This window comes from Antedon mediterranea, chromosome 6 (genome assembly GCF_964355755.1).
Source record: "Antedon mediterranea chromosome 6, ecAntMedi1.1, whole genome shotgun sequence".
Taxonomy (NCBI): domain Eukaryota; kingdom Metazoa; phylum Echinodermata; class Crinoidea; order Comatulida; family Antedonidae; genus Antedon; species Antedon mediterranea.
The window spans coordinates 10174754-10190184 of record NC_092675.1 but is presented as its reverse complement, the minus strand read 5'-3'; the positions used below and the strand labels follow the sequence as shown (position 1 = coordinate 10190184).

General features: G+C 34.2%; 1 protein-coding gene across 1 annotated transcript; it reads left to right on the top strand.

Moving 5' to 3' along the window:
- Positions 1-14885: 14885 nt before the first annotated feature.
- Positions 14886-15428, top strand: LOC140052413 (C1q-related factor-like). The gene has a single exon (XM_072098024.1). The coding sequence runs from the start codon at positions 14886-14888 to the stop codon at positions 15426-15428; it is 543 nt and encodes a 180-aa protein (XP_071954125.1).
- Positions 15429-15431: the final 3 nt, after the last annotated feature.

The following is a 15431-nucleotide window of genomic DNA, read 5'->3' as shown; positions in this document are numbered from 1 at the left end:
GCTGGTCCTGTTATCTCTTCATATCTCTCTAACATCTATAATCTGTCACTTTCTCTTGGCCAAGTTCCACTTGATTGGAAAAGGGCTAATGTAGTACCAGTTTTCAAATCAGGTAATCGTGCAACACTTAAAATCTATCGACCTATTTCTCTTTGCTCTTAGAAGGACTTCTTTCTACCCATATTAACACTCACTTAACTGATCTATATCTTATTCCTAAAGCCCAACATGGTTTCGTGCCAAGACGATCAACTATTACTCAAGTCTCCCAACTTTACCATCACCTTGCTTCTAATCTTGATAAAAGTAATTCTCCTAAAACCGATGTTATATTTCTGGATTGGTCCAAGGCCTTTGATAATATTTCTCATAATCTTCTTCTTCAAAAACTTCACAACTATGGTTTCTGTGGCTCTACACTTAATTGGATTTCCTCTTACTTAATTGGTCGGTCACAGAGAGTGCGTTTTAATGGTTCCTCCTCCAATTGGGCCCAAGTAACATCTGGGGTTCTACAGGGATCTCTACTAGGCCCTCTGTTATTTAATATTTTTGTTTCGGATCTTCCCTCTACTCTTCAATCTAATATTCTCCAATATGCTGATGACACTGTTGTCTTCATGAATATTCAATCTAACTCTGATTCCCTTATCCTACAATCTGATCTTGACAATATTCTTTCTTGGTCCAACGTAAATAAAATGCCACTTAACATCAATAAATGTAAAGTTATGCACGTTTCTCGCTCTTGAAATCCCACTCTCTACCCTTATACTCTTAATGATATCCCTCTATCTCTAACTAACAGCCATAAATACCTTGGCATTACACTTAATAGTACCCTTTCCTGGCACGACCACATTTTAGCTGTTCACTCTTCTGCCTCCAGGACTTTAGAATTTATCCGTCGTACTGTTGGTACCAATGACTCTCATTCTCTTCTTCTGCTTTACAAATTCTTATGTCGTCCGATTCTGGAATATGGTGCTTCTGTGTGGTTCCCACATTTGGCGTCCCATCTTAATCTCCTTGAAAAACCTCAACGCATTCTTACAAGATACTTTTTTCCGGGTAAACACTTTGAACGCCCTATATACGATTGGCTCTCCTTCATCTTCCTTCTTTGACTTCTCGGATTGATTTCCAAACTATTATCTATGTTGTCAAATGTTTATACACTATTATTGATCTCGATGTTTCTTCTTGTTTTTTCTCCTATTTCTCTGAAATTTGATCTTCTATTCAGGCCACCCTTTGCTCGAACTGTCCGTTTTCAATCTTCACTCTTTCCTAGATTCTGTAAACTTTGGAATGGTCTTCCCTCTGAATTAAGTGAGCTTGCTCTCCTTGGCAGGTTTCGAGAATTCGAGACTAGTCTTCACCAACACTATTTCTTTTGATTTTACCTGGTCCCTGCTGTATTTTTTTTACATTATGTCTATAGATTTTAATTAATTATTTTTTTCTCGTCATTTATTTTATATTTATATTATATTTTATTTATGTTAAAGGAAAGTCTTTAAACAGTGATTGGGTTCGCTTTTGACAATCCTGGCTTTTTTTTCATTATATATTTTTATGTATTCTGTTGAGCCGATATTGAATAAATCAATCAAATCAATGGGCATCCCATGGTGGTAAAATTAGGTGGTATCTCTCTCATCTAACCGGGGCCAATTGTTTAGTACTTTTCGGGGTCCCCCCGGTCTAGACGCAGCAGGGGGTACCCGGCAAACTCCCATTTTCAGTGACTTCAAGTGACCCCCCAACACACTTAAATAGTCAGATATTGGTACCTAGCTCATCTAACCAAATGTCTCTGAGCTGCCGGTCTACTATTGTATTGTGTATGTATTCTTCAAAGCCACCCTCAGATCAAACTCTATCTTTGCAAGTGAAGCTCAGCCTCCTGTTGTTAGATTGATTCAATTTCCGCGGCATCTCGTTGTTTGGGTATCCAAAGTTAAAATGCGCTGTGCTGTGAGTGATACTTTGCTTGTTTTGTTATTGTAAGGTTTTGAACGTTTATATGCATGATGAACTACTTTTGGAAATCTTCTGACAAAATTGTATTTTGAAGTTGCCAATAATACAACAGATTTCAGATTACTGTATTATTATGATTTGGCACGATGCAGCTAAAAAGATAAAAAGTCTGAAATCCATGCACAGAGGAGACACCTATTTGAAATAATCTATTGATGGTAATCGAGAGTCAGCAAGGTCGAAAATATATAGCAATCACAACTTACATACTTTGGTTGCCCATCATTGCATCATCAACAATTATCTTATATAGCTGTTGGCGACTCTGGACCGCTGACAAGAATCTGTTATCACAAACGGTCCTAATATGATTTTCCTCTGAGAGTAGAAATATCACACTATAGTATGCTTTCAATTTTTTTTATGTTTTCAGCAGGCTTACCAGCTTAATTAAAATAATTATAGGCTTATTGATTTTATCTTAAATTCACCTAAAACTATAGAACTAGGCCTAGTTATGTTAATTTTAATCAGAATACGACATTTGTTGTTAGATGTAAGTGTATTTCTCAAGGCCATATTAAACTAAGTTGGAGTGATCATGGATTAAAGAATAGAAGGATATGCATCGACGTGAGATCAAGGGTTCCTTGACTCTCGCCGACAGAGCGCGAACCGCCCACAATGTTACAGTTTAATTAACCGCATGGTAACAACGAAACGGTCGCGTGCCTAATATATTGTTTACTGCACATGTGCAACGACATTTAACCTTGTTGGCCTCTGCCTCACGCCACTGCTGAGTATAATGTTTATTGAAAACAGTTATTAAATTCGCCGTGGCTAAAGATACGGTACCGTATTCTAACTTCTGTTTACTAAAGGTACGGTAAAATTGCATTACGTCATAACCAGCCAATGGGGTGCTGGTACGTGTGTGACGTCATCGTATAAGGACTTTGGATTTTTTTCATATCGCGAAAACAGTGATCAACCGCATTTTCTTTATGTTTCATTTATCGCTATTATCGCCGTCGTGTGTGACAAAAACTAAATGTAGCCTACGTCTGTTATTATTATTGAAAAGCCAAAACATGTTGATTTTAATTCTAGAATACAGAAAACCGTTTCAAAAGAGGCCTAGGCCTACTTACTACGTACTATAACCTCATATATGAGTTTGTTTGTGTTAGAAAGCGATGCCAGGCTGGGGCCAGCTGCATGTGTGCGCTGATTTCTGTGACTCAGCCCTGGGGCTACTGTCTAAAAATCATAGTATTTGAGGGCCCCTTTATTGTCCGCATTTGCTTGTTGTTTATGGTCACCATTGTAAACAAAGTTTAATAAAAAATATAGGCCTAAAGGCCATTTGGAATAAAAATAAAACCCTCCGATCAGCGCACACACATCCATGCAGCATGGCGCCGCCGACAGGAATTGTCTACATACAAGTACAACAGACGCGATATGAAAAAAAATCAAAAGTCCTTATACGATGACGTCACACACGTACCAGCACCCCATTGGCTGATTATGACGTAATGCAATTTTACCGTACCTTTAGTAAACAGAAGTTAGAATACGGTACCGTATCTTTAGCCACAGCGTATTAAATTACATTGTACGTTATTGTGAAGACCCTAGTGTAGGCTTACTTCATCAATATACCAGATAAAATACTATATTGTTAATGGCTTAGAATTGTAGATGCTATAATTGTAATTAGTATAGGTTTCTGCCGCGATTGATCTACGCTAATGTTTTTATGACATTAAAGTAGTATTTTATGACCTGTAGTAGCCCTACATCTGAGACAATAACTATTTGTTGTCTCAGCCTACATGTAAAATTACAAAATCAGCAAGGATACTAGGCCTAGGCCTTCTAGGCTTACTAGTAAGCCATATGATTTGCCGACATTGATACTGCCTAGGTAGGCCTAGGCTAATATTAAGTGTAGTAGATACAACGTGTAATCATGATCTATATACTCACCGTTGTCTTACTTCTTGTGTGAATAATAATAGGTACTTCGTTTGTTCGTGATTAAGTTTGCCATGCGTGTACTTTTCAAAACGACCGCTAGGTAACGTATCGCAACTATACATAGCCAGCCAATCCCGGATCAGGGATCGCTGTTTTCATTAAATTAGGCCCGGTGATTGGATGTGATGTGGATGACATAACCACTAGCCAATCACCAGGCACTAAAATTTAAATATAATTAAGGAGATTTATGAAGAAACCACTGCTTAGCCATATATTAAAAACACGATTGTTTTATGTGTGGACACCGGACACACTAACAACATACATGGTCAAATGCATAATTTAATATTCTATAGATTAACGCAATTTTTAATGACAGAAGATGGCAGGCAAATAATGATAATTCAAATATAAAAATTGCATATTTTATTAATATTACCAACTACTTAAAATTATCAGTCGTAAGAAAGTGAACTTTTCGTAGTCTGATTGTTATGAAACTAAAACAGAATTGTTCAGCAATACATTTTTGTTGTCAATTAATCATCGACGCAGACATGTCAATAGAACATTCAGACTGCGCATACGATTTCTACATGGTTACGTTTTGGTCTAAAAAAATGTAGCAGTTGATTCGCAGCGTTCTACAGAGGGCCGCGGTTAGAGACACGAAGTTCAATGTTTGATTGGCAGCAGTGCTTTAGTATAGGCAAGCGCGTTGTAAAATCGTTTGATGTCGCCGTCGATGCATATCCTTCTAATTCTTTTATCCATGGAGTGATAGAGTACCATGTTATCCAAGACAACATTCAAATTATTCTAAATTTAAAGAAAAATGTTTTCTCAGGTATCACATCAGTATGCAGTTTCAGATTTGATTGTTTAGTAACATAATCTGACCATATTTTTCATAAATTGATAATACATAAATGAAAGAATAATACGTTGGTAATATTATTTCAGTTCAGTTTGACACAGAAATGTAACTGTAGTTGAATTTCAATCCGATGATTTGCACATTTCGTGATACATGAAACTGATTGGTACCAATCAGAACAAGTTACTGTTTGGTAGAATATGTGTAAATACCTCTCTGATTGGATACCTAGCTCGGAGATGTCGCGTTATAGTCCCATAGGAAGTCTACAAGGTATCTAATAAGCAATAATCGGACGTGTACTTTTGTCGTTTTTGTCACGTATGCATCTGGGTGTTTTGGGAATAGGAGTGTATAAAAGTGAGACGAGAAAAATAGCTTTCACATCAAACTTCAAAAGCACAAGATATCGAGGAGAGAAAGAAAACGACAGACAGAAAGGTAGGACGATTAAACCAGTTCAGTTTGATAATTTAGTTATAGTATATTTGTGAGAAAGTTGTTTTAACTTTACTATACTCTCGTTTATCTAAAATGAGCTAAAGTGTCTGCCTTTGTAGAAAGTTTTTATTTTTAACCTAACCATCTTTTAACAGCAGCCGTTTATATTAATGTTAATTTTACATTATTTATTTAAGTACCCTCGTTAGCCTGACAAGTGTTTTCTGAAAGCTAGGCACTTCATTCCGTTTTGATTTAGTTTTTGCAATACTGTATTTGTGAATAAAAGTTGTGGTGTTGTGCTGTACAGGTATTTATATTTTTGTTATGGATGATGAATGTTTAATGTCGCTGTTTTTGACCTGATAAAGTTGCAACATAATAATTAGAATAGATAAATAAATAATATAGTAATAATTCAATAACTCAATCAACATTACTTTGTATAGATTACAATTTATACGTTTTTTTCTAGAAATATTTTAATCTGTTTTCAAATTAATATTTTATAAATAAATTTTAACTTTTTAGTTTAAAACCAATTGTCATGTACTTACTTGCTATACGTTTCGGCTATTTCAGTAGCCTTGGTCACGCAAATGACTATGAGATGATCTTCTGTCTTCTTTCGTTCGTCAGCTTTCTGCTGGTCCTCTGGTGTTAGTGTCCCTTTTTATCATATCATCATAAATATGGCTTAGCTCATGTCCTCCCTGTTATCTGTTCATGTTATTGTCAGTTTTCTTTATCCAAATGGCTTCTTTTATTTTTCTTTCTGGTATTTTCGAAATATGTGTGTGGTTTTCTATACCTTGGTTTTTGCTTATTAGGTGATCATTTAGAATAAAATGATCACCTATTATGTTATTGTATGAAATCTAATTTTTTTCTTATTCTTTATTTCTCTCTGTACCAATTTGCGTAACAATAATTATCTCAAACTGTTAAAATGTCAATGATCACAACAATTTTACAATATTTTTCAATAAATTTAACATAATCCTAATAAGCTTTTCAACGTGATCACTCATCTGTCATATAGGCCTTCGCCATTTTGTGAATTACATTATCAAACATATCTCCACCACGTATCAAAATTCACTACACGTAAACTTCAGGTCAAGGGTAAAAATATAGCCTAAGTAAATAAAAACGTACAAGGGGTCAAAATTGTGCGTTAGAAATTTAAAAAGCTAAAATTAAGGTTTTTTTTCGCTCGCTTCCCCACTAGGAAGTGTAGACGATGGTTCTCGGATTGATAATGACTCGGGTTTTAGAAGGAAATTCTTGACCATACCATTGAAATGCTTAATATTCGTAAAACTAAACCAGACCATACTCACTAACCTGTTTCACAGTGTCTTAGATGATTAATAGCGTTTTACATAGTGTTTATTGTTTGGTAGGGAGACGGAATTAATTTGAGGGAGGTGCTCGAGGGATACATCACATATTTTAGTTTTAATAATATGGTACATTTACAAATAAAATCCTCTATAGAATAAAAAGTGGTAAAAAAGAATAACAAATGCTTGATAATTTGTATAGATAACAGTCCGATGAAATCTACTAAAAATAGCATAATTGTGTTTATTCAAATAAATACCATCCTAATTGGTTTAATTAATACCGCGACACAGTGAGAAGAAGACGTTTTAGTTTACGGCTTGCAACATGGGCAGAAGTATTCCAGGGTCCTAATAAGTAGGCCTATAGAGTAGGCCTATTAGTCCATGGGATTTAGCTAAAAAATGACCCTTTTCTCACACAAATTGCAAGAAAAGTTTTTTTTGATGAAATGTGTTCTTTAGACAGTACTGAACACATTTATCAACGTTAGGACATTTTTCGACAACAGGAAGTAGCCTAATTTGCATAATTAAAAATGGCCGCCATTTTTAATAACGTACTCTGTATCTTGGGAACCGCTAGTCACAGATACTTAATTATGGTGTCAAAATCGTTAGAATATATGTTTTTATATTCACTTTAATGAAAAAGTTTGTCCAAAAATGAATGGAAGTGCTATTTCTAACATTATTGACCTTTGACCTTGATTTATCATATCTCAGCAACCACTAATCGGAGATATACAAATTAGGGCTTAAATTGTTCAGAAACTACACATTTATATCCAGTCTAATGGCATGTTTTTGCAAAAAATGGCGGATTCTAACATTATTGACCTTTGACCTTGATTTTTCATATCTTAGCAACCACTAATCTGAGAGACACACAATATGGCTCAAACTGTTCAAAAACTACATATTTATATTTAGTCTAATGGCATGTTTTTGCAAAAAATGGCCGATTCTAACATTATTGACCTTTGAACTTTGCACTACATAAAATCGCATAACTTTGAAAATATAGTACATATGAAATTATTTTTAGTGTCAAATTATTCAGAACATACATGTTTCTATAGAGTCCAATGACACATTATGTCCAATAATGACCTATTGTATGGTTATTAACATTTGAACTATATTTGAAAAAGATTTTTAAACCCGGAATCTTCTTCATGTAGGCATTCATTAGAACATGTGATTTGGCACTACTTGTTTGGAATATGGTGGTAATTTAAAATGCATGTAACCAGTTGATTTAAATTAAATTTAAAAACTGAAAATATTCACTTAAAAAAAAAATATTAGACTATGTATACATACATTATAGGTTTGGATTATTAATAGATTTTTAATTAGGTCTTACATCTTACTCAGGAGAAAGTTGGTGTTGACACTATTAACAGAGCCAACAAAAATGTAGTTTTTTTTATGATATATTGTACATACTTGAAATAGGCCATGCCATTTTGCAGGTTTATTAACGTTTTTTTCAAGTTAGTAATTTATTTTTTGATCAAATTAAATTGCCATTAAATGGCATATTCAAAAAACAAATTTCTAAAGCTTATTTAGTTTATATTTTTCTAAGTATAGCATCACTCTTGAGGGCATTCTTTTAGGTTGAAACTATAGTCTTATTAAGAAGGCATTTTCTACTAATAGACGCATTGTTGACAACTGGAATTTTAAAAGATCGATATGGCTATCGAGACTCCTAATTAGGCTGACCACCACTTGCAATATTTTCGCCGTATACAGTAAAAACCTCAGTTTCTTATGGAATTTATTTATTTATTTCAATAACCATATACAGTACGACTACTAGTGGTGTATAGTTTTTAACCTTTTATAACTTGTTTTTGTACTTTTTTTTACGTGAATGTATTGTGTATGTACCATGTTTCTATGTGGTTTAATTTTTACCATTTTTTAACCATCAATTTTAATGCTTTTAATATAAATATCTTGTAATTCAGCTTCAGCTGCAAAAACGATAAGAAATAAAATAAACAAACGTGTAAACTTATAGGCAGTTTATGGATGAATGCAATAGTTTATGCTTATAAATTTAATGTACCATGACCTACTTTAAACTAAACATAATAAGTCAACGTTGCAACTCTTACATTTTAGAGAGCCAAATTAAGGCGCCGTTTACCGTACCTAAAGAGCCAACAGCAACATTGGCAAGGGTTCGAGGCCGACTCGCTCCTAGTTCTGGTGGTGGAACAAGTCTTCTCGGATAAGGACTATAAACCGTAGGTCCAGTGTACACAGTTATAACCTGTGTGTACTTTAAAGAAACCCAGTTCATTATTCGAAAAAGAGTAGGGGTTACCCCGGTGAACTGGTTCACACAATAGCCCCTGTATCAGGGGGATTACCACCTATCTGATAGGACAGTGATTAATTCACTATTGGTAATCCTTGGCCACATTGCCTAAAGACATAAAATAAATAAATAAATAAATCACATGTTCTAATGAATGCCTACATGAAGAAGATTCCGGGTTTAAAAATCTTTTTCAAATATAGTTCAAATGTTAATAACCATACAATAGGTCATTATTGGACATAATGTGTCATTGGACTCTATAGAAACATGTATGTTCTGAATAATTTGACACTAAAAATAATTTCATATGTACTATATTTTCAAAGTTATGCGATTTTATGTAGTGCAAAGTTCAAAGGTCAATAATGTTAGAATCGGCCATTTTTTGCAAAAACATGCCATTAGACTAAATATAAATATGTAGTTTCTGAACAGTTTGAGCCATATTGTGTGTCTCTCAGTTTAGTGGTTGCTAAGATATGAAAAATCAAGGTCAAAGGTCAATAATGTTAGAATCCGCCATTTTTTTCAAAAACATGCCATTAGACTGGATATAAATGTGTAGTTTCTGAACAATTTAAGCCCTAATTTGTATATCTCCGATTAGTGGTTGCTGAGATATGATAAATCAAGGTCAAAGGTCAATAATGTTAGAAATAGCACTTCCATTCATTTTTGGACAAACTTTTTCATTAAAGTGAATATAAAAACATATATTCTAGCGATTTTGACACCATAATTAAATATCTGTGACTAGCGGTTTCCAAGATACAGAGTACGTTATTAAAAATGGCGGCCATTTTTAATTATGCAAATTAGGCTACTTCCTGTTGTCGAAAAATGTCCTAACGTTGATAAATGTGTTCAGTACTGTCTAAAGAACACATTTCATCAAAAAAACCTTTTCTTGCAATTTGTGTGAGTTAAAGGGGGGTTCCGGGTTTAAAATGAATAGTAAAAAATGTAAAATATATTTGTTTGTCTCTTGAACGGTAACAGTTTCAATTTATATAAGCGCCCAGTGAAAGCAGAACGAAGGCTGTGAAATCAGGCCAGATTACAAGTGCAGCTACGGCAAAATCACACTGTGGTTACAAAATAGGAAATTCGTGAAATGGTCCATCTTCCGACGACTCGTTATCATAAACCATATCAATTACTTTTGTAAAATTATACTTATCTGATGTAATTTTAGTCGGTCTTCCCATTTATAAAGTCAATTTTTTATGAAAATTCATCAAAACAGTGAAAAATTAGATATGTTTGCACTTTACGTTTGCCGATTTTCGCACCGACTTAGGGAAAAATCAAAATCAATGAAGCGTAACGTATACTGTACATTCCTGCTGAGATCGAGCGAGACGACGATACACGTGCTCTCTCTGCTGCACATGCCTGGCATCGTCACGTGATAAGCAGATACAACAATACCAAACTGGTCGGGTCGAGTATACCCCGTCTATAATCACAACATGAACGATGTACAGTATTTGATTGAAGGTCGACTTGACCTACCGGAATGGTATAGATAATATAGCTCGAATGAGAGAGTTGGAATATTTGTGTTGTGCAGCCTATAGTAAAAGGCCTGGTAGTATCAATTCGCATAGGGTCTACTACACTAGCTAGCTCAATTTTTAACTGGGCCGGATCGGCTAGGTCTCCTTCCTACTATCTGGTCTACTTGCTTGATGCATGAGTATCCGCTTTTTTGGAGAGTAAACTAAGCCTATTTTATTTTAGGCCTATACTTAGACGATCGGGACACCATACGTGTGGACGGCGATCGGACCTTGTTTTGCTTCAATATTTACAGCCGATTTTGTAGAACGTTTTAGGTTTAGATTGTTTAGGAGTTTGGTTGATAGGATGGGTTTTGTTATTTATGGGCCAATCGTCTAGTAGTAGGCTAGCTAGGCCCATGGGCCCCATTGTTTTAACGTAGCCATCGTGGCATGGAATCCCTAGTCAGAATGGCTCTCGCCCTTATTATTATTAGGCTAGGCCTAGAGTAGTATTGTACGTGAAGCCGATAATACGATCTGTACTATAGAGGTATAAAAATAGTATAATTTATGACTCCGTATCTGTACTAAATTTTGTATTTCATTAAATGTCAAATAAATATATGCTACTACTGTTATTATTACACTTTAGGCCTAGCTTAGAAAATCTACAAAAAATGTATTTCACAATGATCGGGTGGTCGTCGTTTGACAGGGGAGAGAGATGTAAATTAGTTGACAAAAACACAATGACGTCGCGAGTTTGGAATCCACTGGTGACGTGATTTTGTGAATATCTCATGAATATTAATGAGCTTCCCTAAGCTGCTGAAAAACAGACTTTCCATGAATTTACCCTAAAATGTATATGAAATTTAATTTTTTTAATTTCTCGTTATTACTTCTTCATTCTGACATGTCTATATTGTTATAATATTTTTTATTTAATAAATAAACGATATTTAAAACCAATTTTAAACCCAGAATCCCCCTTTAAAAGTCTAAATCCCATGGACTATATACAGGCAGCTTACTCAACAACTCGGCTATCGGGGTTTCATTTGATTTGAAACAAAAGCTCTTATCATCAGTTCTCTCTATGTAATTTTATATACTTATTCCCCACAATATACTCCTATGTTTTATGAATATATTAAATTTGATATGTACTACTATATAACTTCACACGCGCGGTCCGAAAATAAACAAAAAACTAAAATTGCTATCGCCACCAAGCACCAACGGCCAACTTAGTTGAAACCAACCATGCATGCAGGTCAGTTTCAAATCTACCGTACGTTTCGCAGTAGGCCTACATCTGAGATAGATCATGTAGGTATCCAAGGCAGAGATTTGTACCGAAGTTTTTCCATTGTGCTCGCCTATATCAGAATTAACCATAATTTATATATAGATGAATTAGGCCATTTGCGTGCTTAAACATTTTTGCGCACGCGATGCTTAAGAAACTTAAAAAATTACGATTTTTGAACAAATCACATTCTACTCACCATGGTACATTAACACAATTTGAGTACATTCGGACTTTAAAATAATGCTATACGAGCAGGTTAAACATGACACAAAATGTGCACATTAATTGCACACATTTTTTTAAAAATGAACATAATTCTTCAGAATGCACGATGACCCCCATTTTTCTTCAACTTATTCTGGAAGCCACTGAGTTTTAGATTATAACATTCAACAGAGTGCATCTTGTTTATTTAGACTCGATTGTTTATTAAATTTTATTATGTGCTTGCTCAATTATTTATCTTTTTCCTGAGTTGCCACCGTTTTTATTTTGACGACGTCATCACGCGTAAAAATTTGAATAACGTAGATCGTGTTATTTCAGCTACAATGTATAATTGAATATCTTTACAGCTCTTCATAAATAAGGCTGACATTGACGAATATAATTTAATGTGAAAGCTGATGAAATGTAGATATGAATTCATATAAAAATTAAGCGTAACGTATGTTGTGACGTTATCATAATGGCCGGCCAGTTGAATTTAAAAAGTAGTTTTTTCATCTCTTTCGTCAAAGTTATATAAAATTCAAAATCTCGCACTGCGCTTCTACGTGCCAAATTTTCTTTCAAATCAAATATTTATTTGGTCAATTCATTATATTTCGAAATTATCATCTTCAAATTTCTTTTTGATAACGTCATCATACCAAAAATTAGAACATGACGTGGGTCCCGTAATTTCAACTAGGCCTATATTACACTGTATATATATATATATACAGTGTACTAAAACGTTATCAAATGCCCCTCTCGAAGGCCTTTGATACAATTGATCACGATATTCTATTATATAAGTTACATAATTATGGAATCCGTGGCCTTGTATATAATTTATTCAAAAGCTACCTTTCAAACCGCAAGCAATGCACTAAATTTAAACACACCCTTACTGATTTTCTTCCTATTATTTGTGGAGTCCCTCAAGGTTCCCTGGGCCTCTATTATTTTTATTATACATAAAATGATATCCATAATGCCTCAAATATGTTTTCGTTTCTGTTGTATGCTGATGACACAACCCTAATTTACACTGATAAAAATATAGATTCCCTTTTTAAAATATCAACCGAAAATCTACCCAAAATTTTAACATAATTTTCTGCAAACAAACTTTCTGTTAATCTAAAGAAGTGCTGTTGTATGGTGTTCAAAAATTCACAAACACTACTAAATACCAGTACTTTCAAACTACAAATTATAGATCAATTAATACTGTTGTTGAGAAAACTAAATTTCTTGGTGTTTATCTGGACAGTAAACTAAATTGGAAACATCAGATTACTCAAGTCGAAAACAAAATATCCAAAAGTTCTGGTATCATATATAGATTATCATCTTTCATCCCTCAAAACATACTTCGGATTTTTTACTGTTCACTAATCCTCCCTTACCTCACTTACTGTAATATTATTTGGAGTAATACATACCCGTCCTACTTAAATCCAAAAGTAAAAACGGAACGATCAAAAAATTTCATTGTAAACTTTGGTCTCTTTCACAAGTGGTAGGCATAAATATCCCTGCACAGTCGTATCTCCCCCTGACTTCTGTTTTGTCTGTTCTTCGATGTTTTGTGTAATTTGATTTTTATTGTTGATGGATATGATATATTTTCATTTAAGTATAAGTATATATTTTTGTATAATTCAACCCAAAAGTTGCAATAAAAGTATTTTATCAGTTTATCAGTTTAAAAGAAAACCATAAGATACATAGCAAATGCTCCTCCCTTATCCCATTCCAATCCTTTATTTTCTTCATTTGGTCTTCTTAAAATTCAGGATATTAACCATCTTCAACAAAGTGTTTCCTTTATTCATGGCTAAACTCGATCCTACCATCATACTTTGATGATTTATTTAGTTTCAATCTTAATTTTCATAACCACAAAACTCGGAGCGCAAATCAAATACAAATTCGTATTCCTTTTTTTTTAAACTACTTCTTTTAAACATAGCATTAAGTTCACTGGTCCTAAACTCTGGGATAACGTACCACAGTTAATATAAAAAGTGCTTTGTCTAAGAAGAGTTTTTCTTTTAAATTGAAACGGCACCTCTTATCTAGTTATGTGTAATTATCCTTTCACTCATTGTAGTTTTGATATTTAGTCTTTTCGGTACCCTGAAACTAAAAGTCTTCATTACTGTTTTTGTCCTGTTTTTTCCGGTTCCCGTGTTCTGTTGTTTTTTTTTTCAGTTTTTATGGGCTGCCTTATACAAGCTTCGCTTTTTTGGAATGTTGCCCCTCTTATTTTAATCATATTTACTGTTAATTTTTATATTCTATGAAAGAAAAGAAGAGAAATAAATGTTACTTTGATTGATACTGTATACCGTATATTAATAGGCTCAACTCAATACTCAGCACTAAGGATATAATCCATCAGGTCATAGGATGGCATACATCAACATTTTGCGATAGGATTTTAACATATTTATGTGAATTAAATGTCAGTAAAATTATGAAAATGATCACCTATAATTCGTCAAAGTGACGAATTAAATTCGAGTTATATTTGTATCTCTATTGCGATCCACCTACACCTTTGTATATTGGCCCATATATTTAATTAAATTTATTGATACGGAACTATTAACAAGTCATACATATTTGCTTAATACAGTATTTTATTTGTCTCCATTGAGGTCTAGCCACTGATGCCCACATCATTGTCATCATTGTTTTCTATTAATTATTATTATTATATTGTTATGTTACGGTAACCAGGGAAGAGTTAAATTACAATTCAATTTAACTCTTCCCTGCAGTAGCAAATGTCATTTACAGTAAAAGAATCGTAATTGAAGTTCATCGTTGTCATTACTTATTTTGATTTACTATATATTATTTCCACAGAATGTATGTTTTTGGTGTTGTCTCACTTTTAATGCTGCCATTGTGTAGAGCTATTGTAATCTCTCCACCTGGATTAACTGCTCAGAGATCCTCATTCTCGGCAAAGCTTAGAAACGACCTCAGCGCATCATCAACAGAGAATCAAGTTGTAGTGTTTGATGTCCTCCTGAACAACGTAAATGACAACTATGACGTTAATACTGGTCGATTTAACGCCAATATCAACGGAACTTACGTATTCTACCTGTCTTTGATGAGTAAGAATGACGCTGCAAACGTCGCATTTGGCTGTCTGACGAAGAATGGTGTTGAGCAATCTTGTGTTTGGTCCAATGGAAATGGCGGCCATGAGATGTCAAGCAACACAGTCATACTTGATCTCAACAGCGGCGATTACGTTAACGTTATTCTAAAAGCTGGAAGCAACTACGAACTCCATGCCACCAATGGCGCCGGTTATTGCTCATTTTCTGGATTCTTGCTGTACCCAAGCCAGAGTTCTATGAAACAACTTGCAAACGTACTCACAACTCTAACTAATTAATTC

Coding starts and splice junctions, on each gene's coding strand:
- LOC140052413 (XM_072098024.1), top strand. CDS start 14,886: ATGTATGTTTTTGGTGTTGTCTCACTTTTAATGCTGCCATTGTGTAGA.